Below are 25391 nucleotides of genomic sequence, written 5' to 3' on the forward strand. Positions count from 1 at the left end.
TGGGCACGTGACGCGGCTGCTGACGTCACTGCGTCCTCCTCACGTGACTCCCGTGCGTGTCATTGATTTTTACCCGGCTACTAGAAAAAAAACATAAACTTCCGTCCGGAGGATGATGGGAGGACATGTCGCTTTCTTCTGCACGGTGGGGAGAGGGATGGAGCGATTCGTCCTGGACGAGGTGTCAGCGAAGCTCTCAGCGGTGGAGGCGAGTGCGGTCCGGCGCCCCGGGTGACGTCACCGGTTAGCGCTGCTGAGAGTGCATGACGTGACGTCACCAGTCTCGAGAGAATTTTTTACAATTATTTTACCTTATTTTTTTTTAATCATTTTTTTAGACTTACATTGGTGGAAAAACATTGTAGCTGCTTCTCAGTTTTTGTCATGTGGTATTTGTTATTTTTTTTATTTATTTTCTTTGTTTTTTTTTGTGCCAAAACAAAAATATTCATTATGCATTTTTTTTGTGTTTTTCCTTTTATACATATTTTGCATCACTTTAGGAGATCATGTGACTTTTTTGTACAATGATAAAGTTTTGTCCTTTTTATATATATTTTTTTTCTCTTTTATTTCTTCTTTGTGGATAAGTCGCGCGTTCTTTTAGAATGTTGGGAAAAAAAATTGCAAAAACTGTAAAAAAATAAATAAATAAAAGGAGGCATGTGCGTTCTCCTGCCCTGCAGCGTCCCATCACACTCGGCTCGGATCTCTGACTCCTCCCATAGAATTGTCTCCGGCAGGCGAGGAGGCCGCGGCCTCTGTTGGAGGCTGCCAATAACTTCTCCTTTCTTTCTGTCTAGGTTGAATCTCTGCCAGGAAAAGTTTTCTTCAAAGGAAATCCGGATCTTTGTGCATTAAGAAAAGTGAAGTCTGCGGAGCGGCTGTTCCTTCTCCTCCATAAAGGGCCGCCTCTCACTGAGAGAACAGGTGCGGCTTTATTCCCGGGCACCAACCAGCGGCAAATATTCATCAAATGAACAGGCACAGTGCCATCCTAATGGTGGTGGCCAAGTCTAGTACTGCTGCTCAGACTTAGAACTCTTTCACACATCAGTGTGTCCGGTACATGTGACAGTTTCCACACTAGACCCATTCAAATGAATGTGTCGGCGCACATGTCAGTGTGCTTCCACGGACCGTGTGTCTGTGGGCAAAACACGCTGCACGTCCCGCAAAACGTCACACACGGGTGAGATCCATGTATCATCAGATTCACATGTACCGGCGCCTGGGAATCAGCGATAAAGTTCGCGCTGTTCCCAAGCATCGGGTGCTGCAGGAATCTCTCATCATTGTTCCCTGCTGGTGCTGCGATCAGCACCAGCAGGGGACAATGTTGACAGTAGTATTCACCTCCCGATGTCTCCAACCGCTGTAAAAATAAGAATAAAATAAAAAAAAAAAACAATATCCCTTACCTGTCCAAAGTGTAAAGAATCCATAGTGTCCCATGCTGTAATCCCCCTGTGCGGCATTTGCTCATCAGTGTGCGCGGTGGAAATATCAGGACATGTGAAACAGGCCTAGGTCAAAAAATCACTTTAACAAATTCATGGAGGGCCTATTTTTAATTTCTGCACTTTTGCTTTTTCCTCCCCTTTTCCTAAAGACCATAACTTTTTTTTTTTTTATTTTATTTTTTGAAGTACTTGTTAGCGGAGGTGAAGCTGCCATCATGCGATCGCTTGCTGTATATATCGCAGTACTTTGGTATTGCAGTAGATGGAAGAAATGGCGATCTGCTATGTGTACATGGGAAGGAGGCTGATGGGCGCCGCCGGGGTTAAACAGCAATCGCAGCCGCTGTTAGAGACAGGTGCTGGCTGTATAATACTGGAGGCATCTGCAACATGAGGAGCAGGATCCGATGTGATGTTCACGTTACCCTATGGGGCGTATGGCGTATACTTGCCTTCATGAGTCCGGTCCTGTCACCTCTTCTGATATATCTGTTTTCTTAAAGGGGTATTTCCATCTCTAAAATCCTATCCCAATATGTAGTAGGTGTAATAATAATAATTTTAGCAAATATCTCCAATTATAAATGTAGTATAGTTCTTCTGATTTGCTATGTTGCTTACTCCATGTGTAGGGTATCTTAGGTATCTGTGGTTACTGCCACTATATGAGTGGTCGTAACCATGGATACCTAAGTTACTGCAATGTCCTGCACATGGGGTAAGCAACATAGCTAATCAGAAGAACTATACTACATTTTTAATTGGAAGTAGGTGCTAATATTATTATTATTATTACACCTACTACATATTGGGATAGGATCTTGGAGATAGGGAATACTCTTTTTAATTATTTGCATTTTTCATGTAAAAACCATTCTAGAATATATTTTCTTAGAACACTGCATTGTGTTATGAAAGTGTGGGAATTGGGGGTATCCCTGTACACTGTGACACTGTTAATCAATTCCCCCTCTGTGAATTTATGCATAAATTTCCAGGAAGGATAGCAGAGGGACTGCATAATGTCGTGTTAGAAGAAAAGATGCTCCAGAATTATTTTACCTAGAACACGAGCACTTACTAAAACAGATCGGAAAAGGAGAGCGAGAATCGGTGGGTGCCCCCCCCACCCCCTCTGGGACCACCGCCGACCATTAGTAATGGCGTATAGGAGCCCTGTAACCAGATCTGTATTTTTTTACGTCTTCTTACTTTCCTCTTTTATAGGGAATGTATTTGTGGCTCTGCGGAGTTTAGTGCAGGGAGACGAGTCCCTGTGGCAGGAGACGCTGCGGGTGTGGGAGACGTTTCAGGACCAGCTACCTCCGCAGGGAACGTCCCATGGCCAGGAGAAAGCCTGGAAGAGAAGATCTGATCATGATCCGACAGAACTGAAGCCAAAAACGTCCAAGGAAGAAGCGGCCGCCCTGGAGCGGCCGCCAGCGGAGCCCGTGGTCCCGGAGCGGCCGCCAGGGGAGCCCGTGTGCCCGGAGCGGCCGCCAGGGGAGCCCGTGTGCCCGGAGCGGCCGCCAGGGGAGCCCGTGGGCCCGGAGCGGCCGCCAGGGGAGCCCGTGGGCCCGGAGCGGCCGCCAGGGGAGCCCGTGGGCCCGGAGCGGCCGCCAGGGGAGCCCGTGGGCCCGGAGCGGACGGCACATCCACTTGTAGGACCTAGCGCTGAGCCCATCACTTTCAGAGTTTCCTGTCGATGTGCCGGTGTCTATACAAAGACAATGACGGCTCAGGTAACATCTCCAGGGACGTTCACCATCTCCTCTGCCTCTCTCTCTCTTTCTTGGATCGTGCATTACCTCCTCCAGCCCCCGGTGAATACATGCTCTCTACTGATTTATTCACCGAGCCGGCTTCTGGCAATTACTAAGACCCCCTTCCCCAGACACTAGGCCTCATGTAAAGTCATAATGTAAGCACTGAGGATGCCTGCCACAGAAGCGAAGACCACCCTGGATGCTGCACCAGGGAAATGCAAATATTTTTACTCAACTCAAATTCTTATCACCTACTGTGCAAAATAACTATTTTTTAGTTTATTTTTCCATAAAATAGATTTTTTTTTTTTAAAGGCATTATGGTAAATTGGATTTCCCAATGTAGACAATGGTGCGGGATGGGCAGCAGCAGCGCTCACTTGACATAACAATGTTACATGAGTGCCGCCAGGTCCCATGCTGACCCCTCTGTTATGGCGCTGATGCAGGAGGTGACTACAAGGATTATTTTATTATTTTCTATGGTGCACTATTGCACTATTTAGGAAGGGGTCGTCCAGGTAGTGGACAGCTCTTGTAATCCTCTATTTGCTGGCCTAGATTTAAGTATCTGTTGTCATGTAAAACTCACGACCCCTAGTCTTGATTAATGGGGATCCTGAGACCCCCTGCCTCCCCCATTGACATCCGTACATCACTCGATCTCTCCTCCTCAACCTCTTTCATCAATCGGACCCTCACTCATTAAAACTTCTACAACATGTCAAAAGTTTCATAAAATGCCAATGGCACTGGGATCATCTCTATTCCCAGTCGTACTATTGCTGCAGGATCGGCTTTTCTTATATGACCATATATAATGTTTAAAAGTCAACTTCACGTCCCTTTTAACCACAAGTTTTTGTTTTTTTCCTTTAGGACATAAGTCGCATTATTGGAGTTTCACTTTCAAAAGAGTTTGGTTGGAAACCTGACCTGCGGCACCCTCGGCTTGAGGTACTTGTTTCTATTACTATTTGATTTTTATTTATTTTTTATTTTTTTCCATTCTGTAAAGTGTCCTTAAATGTATTTTGCTATTAAATCCTTCCTACTCCATGGTATGTGGATACATCTTGGTGCTTGGGTATGGAGTGGGATCAGTAGCTGAGTCTGCTTCACACAGGGTTGTATTATACGACCGGCACTTAACCTTATGTGTCCTTATCGCTGCTGTCAACCACTCAATTGCTGCTATTAATCTCTGACAGTAATGTTTAAATGGTGTGATTCTAATGGGGCATCCGTCTACTGATCATCAGGTACTGACTGATTGCTATGGCAGACAAGGCCCTACAGAAAGCCTATGTTGGATTTGCCTTTTTTTTTATCTATTTATGAACTGCTCATAGATTATAAATGTCTGGGAGGTCCACCTATATCCCTTCATTGACGTTCTAAAATGTCAGTGCAGGGAAGCAACATGGCCTGGTGAGTGCTAGGAGCCCATACGGCTCTGCAGCCAGGAGGCTGAAATTCCCTTGTAGCTGGGGCTAATACACCAGCTCCAGTTACAAGAGAAATCTGCAAAAAAAAAATAATTAACAAAATAGAAAGAAAAAGAGCATAAAAATAAAAACTAACCCAGAAAGAAGCACTACCTGTCTATTTGCAGACACTTGTATTTCATAGCTATTTAGAGATTCTGTTTTGGATTTTATCCTAAGTCATGTGGCAAGGCTCGTTAAAGGGTCGATATTTACTTAGGATCACTGCTTCCAATAGGTGGCGCTCGAGTTCAAGTCCTTTTTCTCTCTGAATTTGCATATTTAAAGGGGTTGTCCGGTACTGTAAAAAAAAAAATGCCAGTGTGTTGTAATGATAAATGCAAGCTTCTTTCTAATTACCTTGCGCTGCTGATAGCGCCGCTCACAGGCAGTATCACTGGCCGCTCACAGGCAGCAAGTGACCCCCGGCTGCAGCCAGCACTGACGTCACGACAAGTTGTGGCTGCAGCCGGGGGTCCCTCTTCCGCGTTCCACTGGTGGCTGCTGGGTTGTGGGCGGGGTTATCCCCACGCGTCACACCCGGCATCCACCGCGCGCTCTCCCTGTCCTCATTCACTGTGAAAGCGCGCGGTGGATGCTGGGTATGACACAGTGGAATAACCCCACCCACAACCCAGCATCCACCGCGGGGTTCCCAGTGCCAAGTCACGCCTCACTTGACGTCAGCAGGGGGTCACATGCTGCCTGTGAGCGGCCACCGATAGCGCCGCTCACAGGCAGCATCAGCAGCGCAAGGTAATTAGAAAGAAGGTTGTATTTATCATTAAAACACACTGGCATATTTTTAAAAGTACCGGACAACCCCTTAATTTCCCAGAGGAGCATGCATTGCCTATAAGTCTCCTTACATGTCACTGTCAACAAGGCGAGACGTTGTCCCAAACAGACACCTGTTTCTAGCTCCATGCCCATCAAAAAGAATACGTCCAATATTTAAAAAAATTCTATGGAAAGGGGAACACGATTTAAAATGTTTTTTTTTAGCAGTACTTTGTGAACAAACAAAATATGGGAAGCAAAACAAAAGGAATATAAAAATTAATCGCAGCCCGCAGGCAGGTGGAGGGGTTGAGGAATCGCAGCCCGCAGGCAGGTGGAGGGGTTGAGGAATCGCAGCCCGCAGGCAGGCGGAGGGGTTGAGGAATCGCAGGCAGGTGGAGGGGTTGAGGAATCGCAGCCCGCAGGCAGGCGGAGGGGTTGAGGAATCGCAGCCCGCAGGCAGGTGGAGGGGTTGAAGAATCGCAGCCCGCAGGCAGGCGGAGGGGTTGAGGAATCGCAGCCCGCAGGCAGGCGGAGGGGTTGAGGAATCGCAGCCCGCAGGCAGGTGGAGGGGTTGAGGAATCGCAGCCCGCAGGCAGGTGGAGGGGTTGAGGAATCGCAGCCCGCAGGCAGGCGGAGGGGTTGAGGAATCGCAGCCCGCAGGCAGGCGGAGGGGTTGAGGAATCGCAGCCCGCAGGCAGGCGGAGGGGTTGAGGAGTCGCAGGCATGGAGGAGAAGCCCCAGTGCACGGTCAGGCCCCTGTGCACCGGAATCTAATTGGCAGAAAACTTTAAATGCTGAAAGAAGAACCACAAAGCGTATTTCTTCACCAACGGTATCAGTGTAATCAGTATCACAGCCATGTCTTTACTTTGTTACAAAATCCTGCCGACAGTTCTCTTTTAATAAAGAGAAAAAAATACATGAATTAAAAAAACATGTTTATTGCCCCATCTGTCAGTCTGATCTATCAAGATTTACAATTATTTAATACGAAATTAAATGCCATAGAAAATACAACATGCATCATATGGTCACCGAAATGACCCCATTAAACACTACAGCTTGGTGGACAGTGAGGTCCAGAAATATTTGGGCAGTTTTGGCATTTTCACTGTTTACCAAAATGTATGACTGGATCTTAGATACAATCAACCTGGGCGTACAGTGCAGACGCTTGGGGGAAGGGTTTAGGAATCACAGCTCTTTAATATGGAGCTGCCTGTTTTTTAACCCCTTCACGCCTTTCTTTTTTTGTGTGTTTTATCCTCCCCTTCTAACATGAGCCATAACTTTTTATTTTTTCCCCTTCTCCCATGACAGCACCACCTGAGAGAGGGTATCCGCCCACCAAGGACAGGAACCTACTGAATAAAAAGGCGGTACCTCTCTTCCGCATCAGTTTTGGTTCCTGTCCTTGATGGGAGCCTCTCTAGGTGGTGCCTCGCCTACCTGTTTGTGGGATCTGGAGTTGGATCCCGGGATCGATGCGGCCTGGAGGCCGTGAAGAAGCAGCAGATGGGTCCTTTGTTCCCAGCCCCATCTTGCTGGTACCTGAGTCTGAGTGCGGTGGGGGGGGGGGGGCGACACTCCTTCCGGGGTCCTCTCCCACGTGCGCTGGGTCCTGCGGCCGGGTCTGCGCACGCACGGTGGCTGTGGCTGGGCGCGCCGGCAGGCAGGCCTTCCAGGCTGCGCACGTGCAGGGTCGCGTCGCGCCCAATGACGTAGCGCGCCAGAAGCCCGGGTCTGCGCTTGCGCGGGGTGCGATTTCTTTTTTCAGGGACATCTCCGTTTGCAAGTGCGCCGGGAGACTCTGGGTCTGCGCACGTAGCGCGCCAGCTGGCATGTGAAGGGGAAAAAAAAAAAAAAGTATATTTATTTTAGTGAAAAATCTAAAATAAAAAAAAAAATATTATGTACAGTCATGGCCAAAAGTTTTGAGAATGACACCAAAATTATATTTTCCCATGATCTGCTGGCCTCTGGTTTTTATTAGTGTTTGTCTGATGTTTAGATCACATACAGAAATATAATTGCAATCATATTATGAGTACCAATAGGTTATATTGACAGTTAGAATGAGTTAATGCAGCAAGTCAATATTTGCAGTGTTGCCCCTTCTTCTTCAAGACCTCTGTAATTCTCCCTGGCATGCTCTCAATCAACTTTTGGACCAAATCCTGACTGATAGCAGTCCATTCTTGCATAATCAATGCTTGCATTTTGCCAGAATTTGTTGGTTTTTGTTTGTCCACCCGTCTCTTGATGATTGACCACAAGTTCTCAATGGGATTAAGATCTGGGGAGTTTCCAGGCCATTGACCCAAAATCTCTATGTTTTGTTCCATGAGCCATTTAGTTATCACCTTTGCTTTATGGCAAGGTGCTCCATCATGCTGGAAAAGGCATTGTTGGGCGCCAAACTGCTCTTGGACGGTTGGGAGAAGTTGCTCTTGGAGGACATTCTGGTACCATTCTTTATTCATGGCTGTGTTTTTAGGCAAGACTGTGAGTAAGCCGATTCCCTTGGCTGAGAAGCAACCCCACACATGAATGGTTTCAGGATGCTTTACAGTTGGCATGAGACAAGACTGGTGGTAGCGCTTACCTCTTCTTCTCCGAATAAGCTGTTTTCCAGATGTCCCAAGCAATCGAAAAGGGGATTCATCAGAGAAAATGACTTTGCCCCAGTCCTCAGCAGTCCACTCCCTGTACCTTTTGCAGAATATCAGTCGGTCCCTGATGTTTTTTCTGGACAGAAGTGGCTTCTTTGCTGCCCTCCTTGACACCAGCCCTTGCTCAAAGAGTCTCCGCCTCACAGTGCATGCAGAAGCACTCACACCAGCCTGCTGCCATTCTTGAGCAAGCTCGGCACTGCTGGTAGTCCCATCCCGCAGCTGAAACAGTTTTAAGATACGGTCCTGGCGCTTGCTGGTCTTTCTTGGGCGCCCTGGAGCCTTTTTGACAACAATGGAAGCTCTCTCCTTGAAGTTCTTGATGATGCGATAGATTGTTGACTGAGGTGCAATCTTTGTAGCTGCGATACTCTTCCCTGTTAGGCCATTTTTGTGCAGTGCAATGATGGCTGCACGTGTTTCTTTAGAGATAACCATGGTTAACTGAAGAGAAACAATGATACCAAGAACCAGCCTCCTTTTAAAGTGTCCAGTGATGTCATTCTTACTTAATCATGACTGATTGATCGCCAGCCCTGTCCTCATCAACACCCACACCTGTGTTAATGGATCAATCACTAAAACGATGTTAGCTGCTCCTTTTAAGGCAGGACTGCAATGATGTTGAAATGTGTTTTGGGGGTTAAAGTTCATTTTCTGGGCAAATATTGACTTTGCAAGTACAGTAATTGCTGTTAAGCTGATCACTCTTTGACATTCAGGAGTATATGCAAATTGCCATTACAAAAAATGAAGCAGTAAACTTTGGAAAAATTACTTTTTGTCTCATTCTCAATACTTTTGGCCATGACTGTATGTGATAAAATTAAATGACATAAAGAGAGAGCACACTGCTGCCGGAAGGGGAGGGGCCCAGAGGAGGTGGAGCCCCCTTATGCTTTAAAAGAATGGGAAGCAGTTAAGATGGCGGTGTCTGCATCCCCGTCATCATCAGTGAGGAGCCGCAGTCAACCTGGGCCGCAGCTGTCACCGCCGCAGGAGGAACAGCAGCAGCCACAAGCGCCTAAGCAGCATAAACAGCTCAAGCAAAATGTGAGACAACCAGAGCAACGGGAGTCTTCCCATCATCAGAGCCACAGCAGTGGGGGTCGTACGAGTGCCGGCAGAACCGGTCAGAAGAAATCTCGTGAATCCACCTCCGCCAGATGGGGAGCATTCATGTGAACGGCAACCACCGCATCCGGTACCCTAGTCTGAACGGCAGTGTGGTGAGTGATCTTCGTGGAAGTTCACCTTAGTAATGTGCTCTTCTGTTTTTTCTCTTTTCTCTCCTTTCATTTCTTTTTGGTTGTTAGGAACCAAAAAAGAGTAAGTCCAAGAATAAGAATAAAGAGTGTGCATTATGTAAAGTTAGCCTTCCCAGCTCCTACGCTAAAAACCTTTGCTCTGTTTGTATCCTGAAAACTATAGCAGAGGAGTCCCCTAGTTTTTCTATGGATTTAAAAACCTTAATCCAGACGGAGGTCAGGGATTCCTTAAAGAACTTGACATCTCGTAAGAGGAGGAAGCAGAAACGGGTTTCCTCGGACTCAGAGGAATCAGTAGAGTCCCGTTTCACGAGGGATTATCTTTCCCCCTCTGACCTCTCTTCATCGTCTTCATCAGAGTCTTCGGATGATGATGGAGGGGGTAGGCCTTGTTTTTCGGTGGACAATACTGAAAGATTGGTCAAGGCTATTAGAGTGACTATGGGTATTGCCGATGCCAAAGCTCCCAGAACAGTTCAGGACGTCATGTTCGGGGGCTTAGATCAGAAGAGGATGCGCACATTCCCAGTTAACCAGAGGATCAAGACTCTTATAGATAGGTAATGGAAAAAAACAGAGAGGAAAGGCCAGCTGCCGTCTTCTTCTAAGCGGAGATACCCTTTTGAAGAGGAGGATGCAGCTAAGTGGGACAAAACTCCTAAAATTGATGTGGCCATCGCGAAGTCCTCGAAAAGATCCACACTGCCCTTTGAGGATTTGGGGACCCTAAAAGATCTGCTTGATAAAAGGGCGGAGTCTTTTCTAAAACAGGCCTGGGAGTTCTCAGCAGGGGCTCTGAAACCGGCAGTGGCGGCCACCTGCACCGCCAGGTCTATGATGATCTGGCTTCAACAGTTCGAGGACCAGAAGGGAATGTCTCTAGAGAGAAAATTCTGTCGGGCCTGCGTCTTTTGCAGGGGGCGGCTGCTTTCCTTGCAGATGCATTGGCCGATTCAGTTAGGCTGGCTGCCAGGTCAGCAAATCTTTCTAATGCCGCCCGTAGGGCATTTTGGCTCAAGAGCTGGCCAGGGGATGTGCAGTCGAAATCTAAACTCTGCTCAATCCCTCGCGAAGGGGACTTTCTTTTCGGGAAGGCCTTAGATGACATCCTGGATAAGGCCGTGGACAAGAAACATGGGTTTCCTACTGTGTCTGTCCCCCGATATAAGAGCTCCTTTCGGAAGAGGAAATACAATCGGAGCAAGTTTCCCAGAGACCAGAGTGGTTGGAGAGACAGGAAGCCGAATAACAGAGGCTTCATGTTCGGGGGTCCATCCTCCGAGAATAAGAAAGCCCTTAAGTGACGGACCTCCCCAGGTAGGAGGAAGGTTGTCCCACTTCCTTCCCGCTTGGGAAAAAATCTCGTCCAGTACTTGGATTTTAGGGATAATCAGGAGGGGGCTGAAGTTGGAGTTCAAAAACATTCCCAGAAACAATGTCAGGATTTCAGCCCCCAGAGGCCTAAGGGAGCAGATGGCCCTGCAACAGGAAGTACTCACTCTGGTTGTGAAGGGGGTTCTAGTAGAAACACCTGTACCCGAGCAGGGGAGAGGGTTTTACTCAACTCTCTTCCTAATAAAGAAGCCGGATGGCTCCTTCAGAACCATTGTCAACTCGAAGAAGCTGAACGACCATTTGAGTTACAGGCCATTCAAGGTGGAATCAATAAAATCGGCCATAAAAATGTTGTTTCCAGAATGCTATATGTGTGTCCTCGATTTGAAGGACGCTTACTACCACGTCCCAATCTTTCCTGCACACCAACAGTTTCTGAGGGTAGCTGTACGGTTCGGCAAGCACATAAGGCATTTTCAGTTTGCAGCTCTTCCCTTTGGCATCTCCATGGCTCCAAGGGTTTTCACAAAGATTATCCTGGAAGTCACAGCGCATCTAACGGAGAAAGATATCCTGGTCATCCCTTACCTGGACGATTTTTTAGTGGTGGGCAGATCAAAACAACTCTGCGCACTGGCTCTGGCGGAAGTCGTGGCCAGTCTAAATGACCTGGGTTGGATGTTAAATTTAGAAAAATCGAGACTCGAACCAAAAAAGGTTCAATCATTCCTGGGTCTCATTTTGAACTCGGAAAACCAGACTTGTCTTCTGCCAGAGGACAAGAAACTGAAGATCAGTTTCCTCATATCACGCGTAATCAGCAATCCATACATGACCTTGAGAAATGCAATGTCTCTATTGGGTATGATGACATCTTGTATCCCAGCAGTTCAGTGGGCCCAGTTCCATTCCAGACGTCTTCAGCAGGAGATCCTGACAGCAGACAAACGGCTCAGAGGTCACCTGGATGGAAGAATATCCCTTTCAACTTTAGTAATCAACTCACTGGACTGGTGGATGAATCCGGTAAATCTATCTCTGGGTGTTCCTTGGTCTTTCCAGGTGTCAGATACGATTACGACAGACACAAGCGCAGAAGGCTGGGGAGCTCACCTGAGAGATCATTCAATACAAGGCTTCTGGTCTGACAGCGAGACGGGTCTCTCCTCCAACATGAGGGAGCTGTTGGCAGTCAGAAATGCGCTAGTAGAGTTCAGTTCTCTTCTTCAGGGTCATCACATCCGGACAATGTCGGACAACCAAACGACAGTCGCCTACATCAATCATCAGGGGGGTACCAGATCCCTTCCTCTGATGTTAGTAGAGGATCAGATCCTTCGTTTTGCAGAGAGTCATCTATTCACGCTCTCGGCGCTGCATATAAGAGGAGAGGAGAACGTAAAAGCCGATTTTCTAAGTCGACACATCTTGAAACAAGGAGAATGGGAATAGAATCCAGCGATATTCCAGCAGATTGTCGGCCGATGGGGACAACCTCAGATAGATCTGTTTGCGAACAAACACAATCGGAAAACCAAAATCTTTTGCACCCTGAATCCAAAGGAGAAGCCGTTTGCGGTGGACGCACTGCAAATTCCTTGGGACTTTTCCCTGGCCTATGCCTTTCCCCCTCTAATGCTGATCCCTACTATCCTGAGGAAGATCCGAGAAGAACAGGCGAGGGTTATATTGATCGCCCCATTTTGGCCCAAGAGACCATGGTTCACTTGGATGAAGAGAATGTCCCAAGCGTATCCATGGGTTCTTCCGGACACCCCAGATCTCCTCAGGCAGGGCCCAGTCTTCCATCCCCAAAGATCGGGCCTGCATTTGACCGCCTGGATTTTGAAAGGTCACTGCTAACGCAGGAGGGTTTTTCTCCAGGTTTAGTTATTATTATTATTATTATTATTATTATTATTATTTATTATTATAGCGCCATTTATTCCATGGCGCTTTACATGTGATAGGGATATACATAACAAAAGCATTTACATAATCTTAACAAAACGAGTCAGCGACTGGTACAGGAGGAGCGAGGACCCTGCCCGCGAGGGCTCACAGTCTACGAGGGATGGGTGAGGATACAGTAGGTGAGGGTAGAGCTGGTCGTGCAGTGGTGTTTACTGCAGGTTGTAGGCTTGTCGGAAGAGGTGGGTCTTCAGGTTCCTTTTGAAGGTTTCCACGGTCGGCGAGAGTCTGATATGTTGGGGTACTACTGGCGAGTAGGAAGCCGGTGACGACTAGGATCTATGGCAGAACCTGGGCTAAATTTCTGTCTACCTCGGGTCAGTCCGCCAAAGGGAGGATTCCTATTGGGGCCATCCTGGAATTCCTTCAGAAAGGCTTAAGCATGGGGTTAACCACCAGTACCCTTAATGTACAAGTATCAGCTCTGGGGTTACTATATAATTGCGACTTGGCAGCGAATAGGTGGATCATTAGATTCATTAAAGCTTGCAGTAGATCTAGACCTATTCCTATTCCCAAGGATGCCTCTTTGGGACCTTAATCTGGTTCTAGAAGCGCTAACCAAGCCTCCCTTTGAGCCCTTAGAGGAAGTTTCGGAGAAAATTCTCACCTTTTAAAAACAGCCATGCTGGTAGCTCTAACGTCAGCTCATAGGGTTAGTGATCTGCACGCGCTGTCAATTAACCATCCGTTCACTCAGGTGTGTATGGATAGAGTAATCTTAAGACCAGACCCGGCCTATCTTCCAAAAGTAGCCTCCAAATTCCATAGGACACAAGTAATTGCTCTCCCTTCCTTCTATCCTGACCCTAGAGATTCAGAGGAACAAAAACTTCACACTTTAGATGTTAAGAGGGTATTAGTCCAGTATTTGGAGGTGACGAAGGCCTGGAGAAAAAGGGACGCCTTATTCATCTCATTTCAGGGGGCTAGGAAAGGGCTTAAGGTTACAAGGGGGACCATAGCTAGGTGGGTCAGGGACACCATTGGCTTAGCGTACTCTTCTAGCAATCTGCCGGTTCCAGGGAACCTGAAGGCCCACTCCACCAGAGTTGTGGCTGCTTCCTGGGCTGAGAAGGCGAATGTGCCCATCAACATCATATGTAAGGCGGCAACTTGGTCACCCCCCGCTACATTTTACAAGCATTACCGTCTTGACCTTTCCACTTCTACTGATCTGTCCTTTGGGAGGAAGGTGTTGCAAGAGGTGATCCCTCCCTTTGGTGTCTGATCTCTCTAATCTCTAAATCTCTCAGGTGGTGCTGTCATGGGAAAAGGGGAAAAGATCCTAGTTACTTACCGGTAACGGGATTTTACAGAGCCCATGACAGCACCCTATTAATTCCCTCCCCTTTAGCACTTATGGTGTGCACTTCTTAGGGTGTTTTATTAAGAAATGTTTAGGTGGCAGTTATGTACTAACCTATTTTTCGGAGGCCCTCTCATGCTCTGAAACAAAAACTGTTGTGGAAGAGAGGTGCCGCCTTTTCTGTCCTTGGTGGGCGGATACCCTCTCTCAGGTGGTGCTGTCATGGGTTCTGTAAAATCCCATTACCGGTAAGTAACTAGGATCTTTCTGTCAATATAGCCATATGAGGGGTTGTTTTTTTTGCAGGACGAGGTTTGAATGACACCATGTAGTGTACTGTAAAACGGGAAAAATAGTTCCAAGTGCAGTGAAATTTGAAAAAATAGTGCAATTTCACAATTGTGTTTTGTGATTTTTTTTATTTACCATGTTCACTATATGGTAAAAAAAACAGCTGGTAATATGATTTCCCCAGGTCAGTACGAGTACGCAGATGCCATACATGGTGAAAAAAAAATTGTTTTTGTATTTTATGATAATATTTTTAAGTATTTTTTGACCCTTTTTTCACTCTGTTTTATGCTAGATTTTTGTGCATCTGAATGACATGTATTCTGTGGTGGGATTCCCAATTTTAAGGTACTTTTATATTATTTCCAGTGGTCAGGCCTGTGATATCTGATACCGCTCATGCTCCATGACAACCGTCCCATTTAAATGAAGCTGCTAGAGATTAAGGCTGTGTTCACATTCTGCGTTTTTGCTGCATTTTTTTTCTGTGATACAAATTAAAAGCTGCTTTTACAGTACCAGCAAAAGCTATGAGACTTCAGAAACCTCTGCACACACATTTGTTTTTGTTTTTCCTGACTGAATGCATTTTTGAAAACTGCAGCATGTCACTTCTTTGAGTGTTTTTTCACCCACAGAAAGCTATGAGTAAGTGCAAAAACCGCCGGTATCAGGCTTTTTGCTGCGTTTTTAGCGAAAAAGAAGCAGGTACAGCAGTATGTGAAACACATTTATTTTTATGATGTTTCCCAAGTTTAAACCCTAATATCTTGGTCTCCTCATCTGAGAATGGCAGTTAGGATTAGTACAGTTTAATTAAATTACTGATAAGTGCAAAGTAAACATTGGCTGACCAAGGCGTGAGATTGAACAATACTTGATCAACTCAATGGCTGACCAAAGGGTGAAAGTAAACACTGTCCTACAAACTCAATGCTCTGCCAATGTCTTAAATAAACTATTCCCAACCAATTCACCTCCTCCCAATGTTACATTTTCAATTGTGTATTTTTTTTTTTTTTCATGAATTTTTTTTGTTCCGAATAGTCACTATTGTTTCAGACACAATCTTTTTTTAACTAAATAATTTGATCAAATTGCCCTTTTTTTCCAAAAATGGTTTTAGAGTTTCACATACGTCTTGCATTGGTGACCTGTGTTCATGCTTCTGTGGTGGAAGCAAAGCTGAATTTTGGGATCCTGGAAAAAACACAGCAAACCTGCCTGCCAAGAGACCAGGCTTTGCACGCAAAAAAAAAAACACAGCATGCGAACATAGCCTAACAGTGGAATATAAATGGTTAACAGCCGTGATGAAAGCTCTACTCCAGCCAAGGCTCTTAGACACAGATGCAGGGGAAGGGGTGATGGTCGCCCGAATTGATGCATCAGGGGGATTGAGACACTTTAATGCCTTTGTCAGTTATTGGCAGCAGCATTTAAGCAGATAGACAGCATTGATCAGAGGTGACTCCATTCGCTGCTGTTGGGGGTAGGTGTTGGCTGTATAATACTGCTGGAATCGGGCAACTATGTCCGCTCCACACACCCACATCCGGCTCGCTCTGTACATGTACGGTGGATGTCGGAAAGCTGCTTACTCTCATTTTAGAAATAAAATCTGTAATCTTCCTCCTCTTTTCTTATGTTGGCAGGCAGTCTTTAGCAAATAGAGATTATATTCAGAGGGCAGGACTGCGAGCCACCACCGCGTGGGCAATGGCCTCGATGGCGGAAATCAGTGTAAGTAAAATCTATCTATGAAATTGAAAGTAGATTTCACCTACGATAATTTATCAGGAGCCATAAAAGCGCAGCTGTTTGTAATTACATCCAGGTGTAGAGTTCTGTATGCGGAGCCTCGTCCATGGTTGTACTGTTTGGCAGCAGTGAGCTTGTGCTATACAATGTGTACGACCACAGAAAAGGATAATCTGTGCTGCTAGGGGCCGCCTCTGAACAGAATCAGTCTACTTCCCCCTCTGGCAGCTGACAATATAGTCTCTTCTTACCCCTACAGAAATCTTCTCAGCCACATACATATTTAATATCTTCACGACCAGTTCATTTTCCTTTTTGTTCTGTCATTTTCTTCTTCTTTTTTCAGACTGCTAAATATATCCTGGACCCAATGTGCGGTGTTGGAACAATTCTGCTGGAGGCTGCCATGGAATGGCCGGTACGTCAGTGAGCTGTCAGTATAGAAGAAAATAAAAGGCCTTTATTTAGCATTAACCCCTTCCCAGCATTGAAATGCAATTTAATATTTAATATATATATTTTTTATGTGTGCGTGTATATAATATACACACAATTAATATTTAATATTTACATTTTTTTATATATATATATATATATATATATATATATATATATATATATATATATATATTTACAAATTAATATAAAATATATTAAGTATGTGTATATCTTCTTATACAAATACACACACTATTTAAAATATATACAAGTAATTTATAAATTATATATAGTGGTGGCCAAAAGTATTGGCACCCCTGCAATTCTGTCAGATAATACTCGGTTTCTTCCTGAAAATGATTGCAATCACAAATTCTTTGGTCTTATTATCTTCATTTAATTTGCTTGCAAGGAAAAAAACACAAAAGAGAATGAAGCAAAAATCAAATCCTTGATCATTTCACACAGAACTCCAAAAATGGGCCAGACAAAAGTATTGGCACCCTCAGCCTAATACTTGGTTGCACAAACTTTAGCCAAAATAACTGTGAACAACCGCTTCCGGTAACCATCAATGAGTTTCTTACAATGCTCTGCTGGAATTGTAGACCATTCTTCTTTGGCAAACTGCTCCAGGTCCCTGATATTTGAAGGGCGCCTTCTCCAAACTGCCATTTTGAGATCTCTCCACTGGTGTTCTATGGGATTCAGGTCTGGACTCCTTGCTGGCCAGCTTAGAAGTCTCCAGTGCTTTCTCTCAAACCATTTTATAGTGCTTTTGGAAGTGTGTTTTGGGTCATTGTCTTGCTGGAAGACCCATGACCTCTGAGGGAGACCCAGCTTTCTCACACTGGGCCCTACATTATGCTGCAAAATTTGTTGGTAGTCTTCAGACTTCATAATACCATGCACACAGTCAAGCAGTCCAGTGCCAGAGGCAGCAAAGCAATCCCAAAACATCAGGGAACCTCCGCCATGTTTGACTGTAGGGACCGTGTTCTTTTCTTTGAATGCCTGTTTTTTTTCCTGTACACTCTATGTTGATGCTTTTTCCCAAAAAGCTCTACTTTTGTCTCATCTGACCAGAGAACATTCTTCCAAAACGTTTTAGGCTTTCTCAGGTAAGTTTTGGCAAACTTCAGCCTGGCTTTTTTATGTCTCGGGGTAAGAAGTGGGGTCTTCCTGGGTATCCTACCATACAGTCCCTTTTCATTCAGACGCCGACGGATAGTACGGGTTGACACTGTTGTACCCCCGGACTGCAGGGCAGCTTGAACTTGTTTGGATGTTAGTCGAGGTTCTTTATCCACCATCCGCACAATCTTGCGTTGAAATCTCTCGTCAATTTTTCTTTCCCGTCCACATCTAGGGAGGTTAGCCACAGTGCCATGGGCTTTACACTTCTTGATGACACTGCGCACGGAAGACACAGGAACATTCAGGTCTTTGGAGATGAACTTGTAGCCTTGAGATTGCTCATGCTTCCTCACAATTTGGTTTCTCAAGTCCTCAGACAGTTCTTTGGTCTTCTTTCTTTTCTCCATGCTCAATGTGGTACACACAAGGACACAGGACAGAGGTTGAGTCAACTTTAATCCATGTTAACTGGCTGCAAGTGTGATTTTAGTTATTGCCAACACCTGTTAGGTGCCACAGGTAAGTTACAGGTGCTGTTAATTACACGAATTAGAGAAGCATCACATGATTTTTCAAACAGTGCCAATACTTTTGTCCACCCCCTTTTTTTAGGTTTGGTGTGGAATTCTATCCAATTTGGCTTTAGGACAATTCTTTTTGTGTTTTTTCATTGAAGACAAATTAACTGAAGATAATAATACCAAAGAATTTGTGATTGCAATCATTTTCAGGAAGAAACTGAGTATTATCTGACAGAATTGCAGGGGTGCCAATACTTTTGGCCACCACTGTGTATATATACACTGCTCAAAAAAATAAAGGGAACACTTAAACAACAGAATATAACTCCCAGTAAATCAAACTTCTGTGAAATCAAACTGTCCACTTAGGAAGCAACACTGATTGACAATCAATGTCACATGCTGTTGTGCAAATGGAATAGACAATAGATGGAAATTATTGGCAATTATCAAGACACCCTCAATAAAGGAGGGGTTCTGCAGGTGGGGACCACAGACCACATCTCAGCACCAATGCTTTCTGGCTGATGTTTTGGTCACTTTTGAATGTTGGCTGTGCTTTCACACTCGTGGTAGCATGAGACGGACTCTACAACCCACAAAAGTTGCTCAGGTAGTGCAGCTCATCCAGGATGGCACATCAATGCGAGCTGTGGCAAGAAGGTTTGCTGTGTCTGTCAGCGTAGTGTCCAGAGGCTGGGAGGCGCTACCAGGAGACAGGCCAGTACACCAGGAGACGTGGAGGGGGCCGTAAAAGGGCTACAACCCAGCAGCAGGACCGCTACCTCCGCCTTTGTGCAAGGAGGAACAGGAGGAGCACTGCCAGAGCCCTGCAAAATGACCTCCAGCAGGCCACAAATGTGCATGTGTCTGCACAAACGGTTAGAAACCGACTCCATGAGGGTGGTATGAGGGCCCGACGACCACAGATGGGGGGTGCTCACAGCCCAACACCGTGCAGGACGCTTGGCATTTGCCACAGAACACCAGGATTGGCAAAGTCGCCACTGGCGCCCTGTGCTCTTCACAGATGAAAGCAGGTTCACACTGAGCACATGTGACAGACGTGACAGAGTCTGGAGATTCCGTGGAGAGCGATCTGCTGCCTGCAACATCCTTCTGCATGACCGGTTTGGCAGTGGGTCAGTAATGGTTTGGGGTGGCATTTCTTTGGAGGGCCGCACAGCCCTCCATGTGCTCGCCAGAGGTAGCCTGACTGCCGTTTGGTACCGAGATGAGATCCTCAGACCCCTTGTGAGACCATATGCTGGTGCGGTTGGCCCTGGGTTCCTCCTAATGCAGGACAATGCCAGACCTCATGTGGCTGGAGTGTGTCAGCAGTTCCTGCAAGATGAAGGCATTGAAGCTATGGACTGGCCCGCCCATTCCCCAGACCTGAATCCGATTCAGCACATCTGGGACATCATGTCTCGCTCCATCCACCAACGTCACGCTGCACCACAGACTGTCCAGGAGTTGGCGGATGCTTTAGTCCAGGTCTGGGAGGAGATCCCACAGGAGACCATCCGCAACCTCATCAGGAGCATGACCAGGCGTTGTAGGGAGGTTATACAGGCACGTGGAGGCCACACACAATACTGAGCCTCATCAGGAGCATGCCCAGGCGTTTGTAGGGAGGTCATACAGGCACGTGGAGGCCACACACAATACTCAGCCTCATCAGGAGCATGCCCAGGCATTGTAGGGAGGTCATACAGGCACGTGGAGGCCACACACAATACTCAGCCTCATCAGGAGCATGCCCAGGCGTTGTAGGGAGGTCATACAGGCACGTGGAGGCCACACACAATACTCAGCCTCATCAGGAGCATGCCCAGGCATTGTAGGGAGGTCATACAGGCACGTGGAGGCCACACACAATACTGAGCCTCATCAGGAGCATGCCCAGGCGTTGTAGGGAGGTCATACAGGCACGTGGAGGCCACACACAATACTCAGCCTCATCAGGAGCATGCCCAGGCGTTGTAGGGAGGTCATACAGGCACGTGGAGGCCACACACAATACTCAGCCTCATCAGGAGCATGCCCAGGCGTTGTAGGGAGGTCATACAGGCACGTGGAGGCCACACACAATACTCAGCCTCATCAGGAGCATGCCCAGGCGTTGTAGGGAGGTCATACAGGCACGTGGAGGCCACACACAATACTCAGCCTCATCAGGAGCATGCCCAGGCGTTGTACGGAGGTCATACAGGCACGTGGAGGCCACACACAATACTCAGCCTCATTTTGACTTGTTTTAAGGACATTACATCAAAGTTGGATCAGCCTGTAGTGTGTTTTTCCACTTTAATTTTGGGGGTGACTCCAAATCCAGGCCTCCATTGGTTAATACATTTGATTTCCATTGATGATTTTTGTGTGATTTTGTTGTCAGCTCATTCAACTTTGTACAGAACAAAGTATTCAATGAGAATATTTCATTCATTCAGATCTAGGATGTGTTATTTGAGTGTTCCCTTTATTTTTTTGAGCAGTGTGTATGTATGTGTGTATATATATATATATATATATATATATATATATATATATATCTGACAAAAGTAATAATGAATTAAAAATCTATGAAAATGAAGAAATGAAAGTCAGACATTGCTTTTCTGCTTCCACAGAAATTAAAAAAGAATTAAACTCATGAAATAGGCCTGGACAGAAATCATGGTCCCCCTGAAAATAATGTAACAAAAGGGACATGTTTAATCAAGTTGTGTCCACTAATTAGCATCGCAGGTGTCTACAATCATGTAATCAGTCAGTGGGCTTGTATATAGGGCTACAGATACTCACTGTGCTGTTTGGTGACATGGTGTGTACCACACTCAACATGGCCCAGAGGAAGCAAAGGAAAGAGTTGTCTCAGGAGATTATGTATTAAGTATGTTAAGGGTAAAGGTTATAAGACCATCTCCAAGCAGCTTGATGTTCCTGTGACTACAGGTGCACATATTATTCAGAAATTTAAGATCCATGGGACTGTAGCCAACCTCCCTGGACGTGGCCGCAGGAGGAAAGTAGATTACAAATCGAAGAGACGCATAATACGAATGGTAACAAAAGAGCCCAGGATAACTTCTAAACAGATTAAAGGTGAATTTCAAGCTCCAGGAACATCAGTGTCAGATCGCACCATCCGTCGTTGTTTGATCCAAAGTGGACTTCATGGGAGACGACCAAGGAGAACACCATTGTTGGAAAAAAAATCCTAAAAAAGCCAGACTGGAATTTTCCAAACTACATGTTGACAAGCCACAAAGCTTCTGGGAGAATGTCTTATGGAAAGATGAGACAAAAATGGAAGTTTTTGGCAAGGCACATCAGCTCTATGTTCACAGATGGAAAAATGAAGCATATCAAGAAAAGAACACTGTCCCTACTGTGAAACATGGGGGAGGCTGTTATGCTCTGGGGCTGCTTTGCTGCATCTGGCACAGGGTGTCTTGAATCTGTGCAGGGTACAATGAAATCTCAAGACTATCAAGGGATTCTAGAGAGAAATGTGCTGCCCAGTATCAGAAAGCTTGATCTCAGTCGCAGGTCATGGGTCTTGCAACAGGATAATGACCCAAAACACACAGCTAAAAACACCCAAGAATGGCTAAGAGGAAAACATTAAACTATTCTGAAGTGGCTTCTATGAGCCCTGACCTAAATCCTATTGAGCATCTTTGGAAAGAGCTGGAAAAGGCAACCTTCAACCACGAGACAACTGGAGCAGTTTGCTCATGAGGAGTGGGCCAAAATACCTGTCGAGAGGTGTAGAAGTCTCATTGACAGTTACAGGAATGGTTTGATTGCAGTGATTGCCTCAAAAGGTTGTTCAACAAAATATTAAGTTAAGAAGAACCATCATTTCTGTCCAGGCCGATTTCATCAGTTTAATTTTTTTTAAATTCTGTGGAAGCAGAAAAGCAATGTCTGACCTTCATTTGTTCATTTTCATAGATTAATTTATTACTTTTGTCAGATTAAAGTTATTTTTGTGACCATCGTAGGTTTTTCTTTCATTAAATAAATATATATACATACACACAAATTATAGATATATATATTTTTTTTAAATCATAATATATATTTTTTATTTTTTATGTATATTTTAATTTCTACTGCAGTACATTGTTCGGAGAGCAGTAGGTCAAAGTTTCCTAAGGGGACGAAAAAAATAAAGTTTTAACTTTTTTTTTTTTTTTTTAAATCTTAAGTCCAATCTATTAAAATGATAAATTAACCAGCAGTCAAAAGCCATAAAAAGAAATGTTTTTTCAGTTGCATCAACTCTGCCAAAAAAATAAAAATGCAATCAAAGATTCATATGTACCCAAAAATTGTATCAGTCAGAACGTCGGCGCACCCCGTATAGAACAACCCCTCGCACAAGCTCCATGGACGCAAAAATGGAAACGTTACAAGAAAAAGAAAATGGCAACACAAATTAAAATGTTTCAGTACTTTAAATGAAAAAATTGCACAAGTTTGACATCACTATAATCGTTCTAAACTGGAGAATTGCGTGACCGGGCCGTTGTTCCCTTGCAATGAATGCCATTAAAGCAAAAGACAATGATGGAAGTGCATTTATGTTTTTTCCTCCCATTTTTCCATAGATTATATGATAAAATGAATGGTGTCATTCAAAACTACAACTTTTGTTCTGCGAAAAAAAATAGGTCCTCATAAGGCTATTATCGAACGAAAGATAAATAAGTCATAGCTCTTGGAAGAAGAGGAGGAAAAACGTGAACAGGTTAAAATGCGGCACCATGGAGAGCTGAATTAGTAGTGTTTTTATTTATTTTTCCTTTGTTTCTTCCCAGCACGCGATTTTCCTTGGCGTTGACAAAAGTGAATCACAATTAAAAATCGCTGTAAAGAATGTGAAGAAAGCCGGCGTGATGGGCTCCGTAGCCTTCCTGAGAGGATCCGTGCTGGGTAAGACCCCGCCGAGGAAGGATCAAGCTAATGAGATGTGAGCACATGGGAAACGCCAGCATTAGAGCTGCTGTCAGTCAGTGCCGGGACGCGGTTACAGCTGTCGTGAGCGGTGACTGAAGCCGCACCGGCCCTCCCGAGAGGAATAAAGTTAATTTCCTCCTGGCAGCGGGGCTCTCACAGACAGCTTCAGAACGCTATTAACCTGCAGATTATTCACATATCTGTAGATTAATAGCGCTTTTTACATGACAGGTTTCCTTTAACTCCTCAGCACTTTACAGACATCATCACTGTCCCCATTGAGGCTCACGATCTAGATTCCCTATCAGTATGTCTTTGGAGTGTGGGAGGAAACCCAAGCAAACACGAGGAGAACATACAAACTCTTTGGTGGGATTTGAGCCCAGGACCCTAAAGCGACTGTGCTAACCCTGCTATAACCTGAGCTTGTACTCTGGGACGGAAGGTTTCGCCATCGGCTTCTTCTGAGGATTTTCTATCTCCTAACGTTACTAATATCACATGTTCTGCCGGTCACACAGCCCTTCCAGTCCTCCCGGAGAGCATGGACGTCGTGGTTTCGGATATACCATTCGGGAGAAAGTTTACGTGTTCCAAAGATATAACCGAGCTTCTGCCGGACATCATTCACCAAATGGAAAAGTAAGTAATAACGAAGGCGACCCCCGACATTCACTTTAGGGATTATGGATTGGAAACGTATAGTCACATTTTTCGTGGACATTCCAAATCGTGGCCCCATCTTTGCTTTGGGGGACCAGTGCTGGTAATGACTGTGCGGTGTCCATCTTGCAGTGGGGGGGGGGCACGATTCAGACTTTCGACAGCACTCCGCCATGCGGTCATTTTTGGAAAAAAGCAAAAAAAATGGGCTCTTATCTCAATGATGGAGGCACTGATTTGTATGAGGGTGGTGTCCACCATACTGAAAACTGACCCTAGATTAATGATACCCAATGGGGACTCCCGGAACAGAGGGTCTGCTGACCTGTTCATATTGTCTTCTCGTCTATGTACAGGGTCCTGCGTGTCAGGGGTGTCCTCGTTTTACTACTCAGCCAAAAGCTTCACTATAATCTGAAAACAAATTACAAGTTCAAGTCTAACGAAAGTGAAAACCTGCAGGATGGTGGATCGCAACGCGGTAGTGAAGACTCTAAGACGGAAGATCAAATTGCAGAGAGGAATCTTGATTTTCCGACTCTGATTCATGTTGAGTCTCATCCGGTCAGCCTGGGGGCGACAGAAGCTGTGATCTTCAAATGTAAGAAGACCTCCCGTGCCGTTACCTTGTAGGATCCGCCATTATTAATGCTCTGTACATGTTAGCGGGAAGAAAGATAGAGTAGATGGCTGGATTGTTTATGTTCTAGATAAGTCGGTCGAGCGCAGTCTCTCCCTCCAGACACGTGAAGACTCGGATCTGCCATGTGCGTTGGTGATTTTGATGGGGAGAGAGGAGCAAGACGCTGATGTCGGCTGCTCTCAACTGGGACAAGAAGATCACCATCGAAATGCAACGTGCTGAGCCTTATCTCTGAGTGATTAGTCTCCCAGGCAGTGACTTATTGGCAGTGAGTACGAGGGTTTAGGCTGCGAGTGCTTTCTGTTAGAAATTTAGGGTAGACTGTGCCTATTAACCCCTTGCGATCGATTCAGAACTGAGGTGTTTTTGTTTTGAGTTTGTTTTTTTCCTTCCCATCCCAGCGGTCTAACTTTTTTTTTTTTTTAATAAAAAATGGCATGTTTTTAGGTTTTTTTTTTTTACATTTATTATCATTATTATTATTATTATTATTAAAGCAAAAATGCAAGAAAAAAAATCCAAAACTTACTCTGTGTATTGTACAAATTATTAGTCATAATGATGCCAAATATGTATACATTTTGTTTTAATGTTTTGTAACTTATAATTAAATAAAATATATTTGTTAAAAAAAAAAGTTTGTATTTTCTTATTGAATTCCACAAAATCTCTGTAGGTGTCCTGTGGTATCTGACACCATGTTATTAGTAGCAGATCCATTTTTGCACGGGTACAGTCTCTATCGATTGGACTTGTTTTCCCACATGTGATGGATCGCATTGACATCTGAAGAATTTTGGAAGCAGGTCATCATCTTGAATCCTTCATGTTCCTCACACCATTCCGGAAAGGTTTTTACAATGTGGCAGAAGCATTATGTGTATGCATTGGCGATACAGAGAAAATATAGTT

General features: G+C 45.1%; 1 protein-coding gene across 1 annotated transcript; it reads left to right on the plus strand.

Moving 5' to 3' along the window:
- Positions 1-6: 6 nt before the first annotated feature.
- Positions 7-24970, plus strand: THUMPD2 (THUMP domain 2 tRNA and snRNA guanosine methyltransferase). The gene is made up of 11 exons (XM_073673932.1): positions 7-208; positions 804-930; positions 2691-2887; positions 3077-3205; positions 4109-4186; positions 14641-14693; positions 16001-16088; positions 16453-16524; positions 23035-23149; positions 23695-23815; positions 24193-24970. The coding sequence occupies exons 1-11, from the start codon at positions 113-115 to the stop codon at positions 24467-24469; spliced, it is 1353 nt and encodes a 450-aa protein (XP_073530033.1). The 5' UTR covers positions 7-112; the 3' UTR covers positions 24470-24970.
- Positions 24971-25391: the final 421 nt, after the last annotated feature.

Source organism: Phyllobates terribilis, unplaced genomic scaffold (assembly GCF_046119375.1).
Source record: "Phyllobates terribilis strain yellow unplaced genomic scaffold, ASM4611937v1 Scaffold_3__8_contigs__length_932513732, whole genome shotgun sequence".
Classification (NCBI taxonomy): domain Eukaryota; kingdom Metazoa; phylum Chordata; class Amphibia; order Anura; family Dendrobatidae; genus Phyllobates; species Phyllobates terribilis.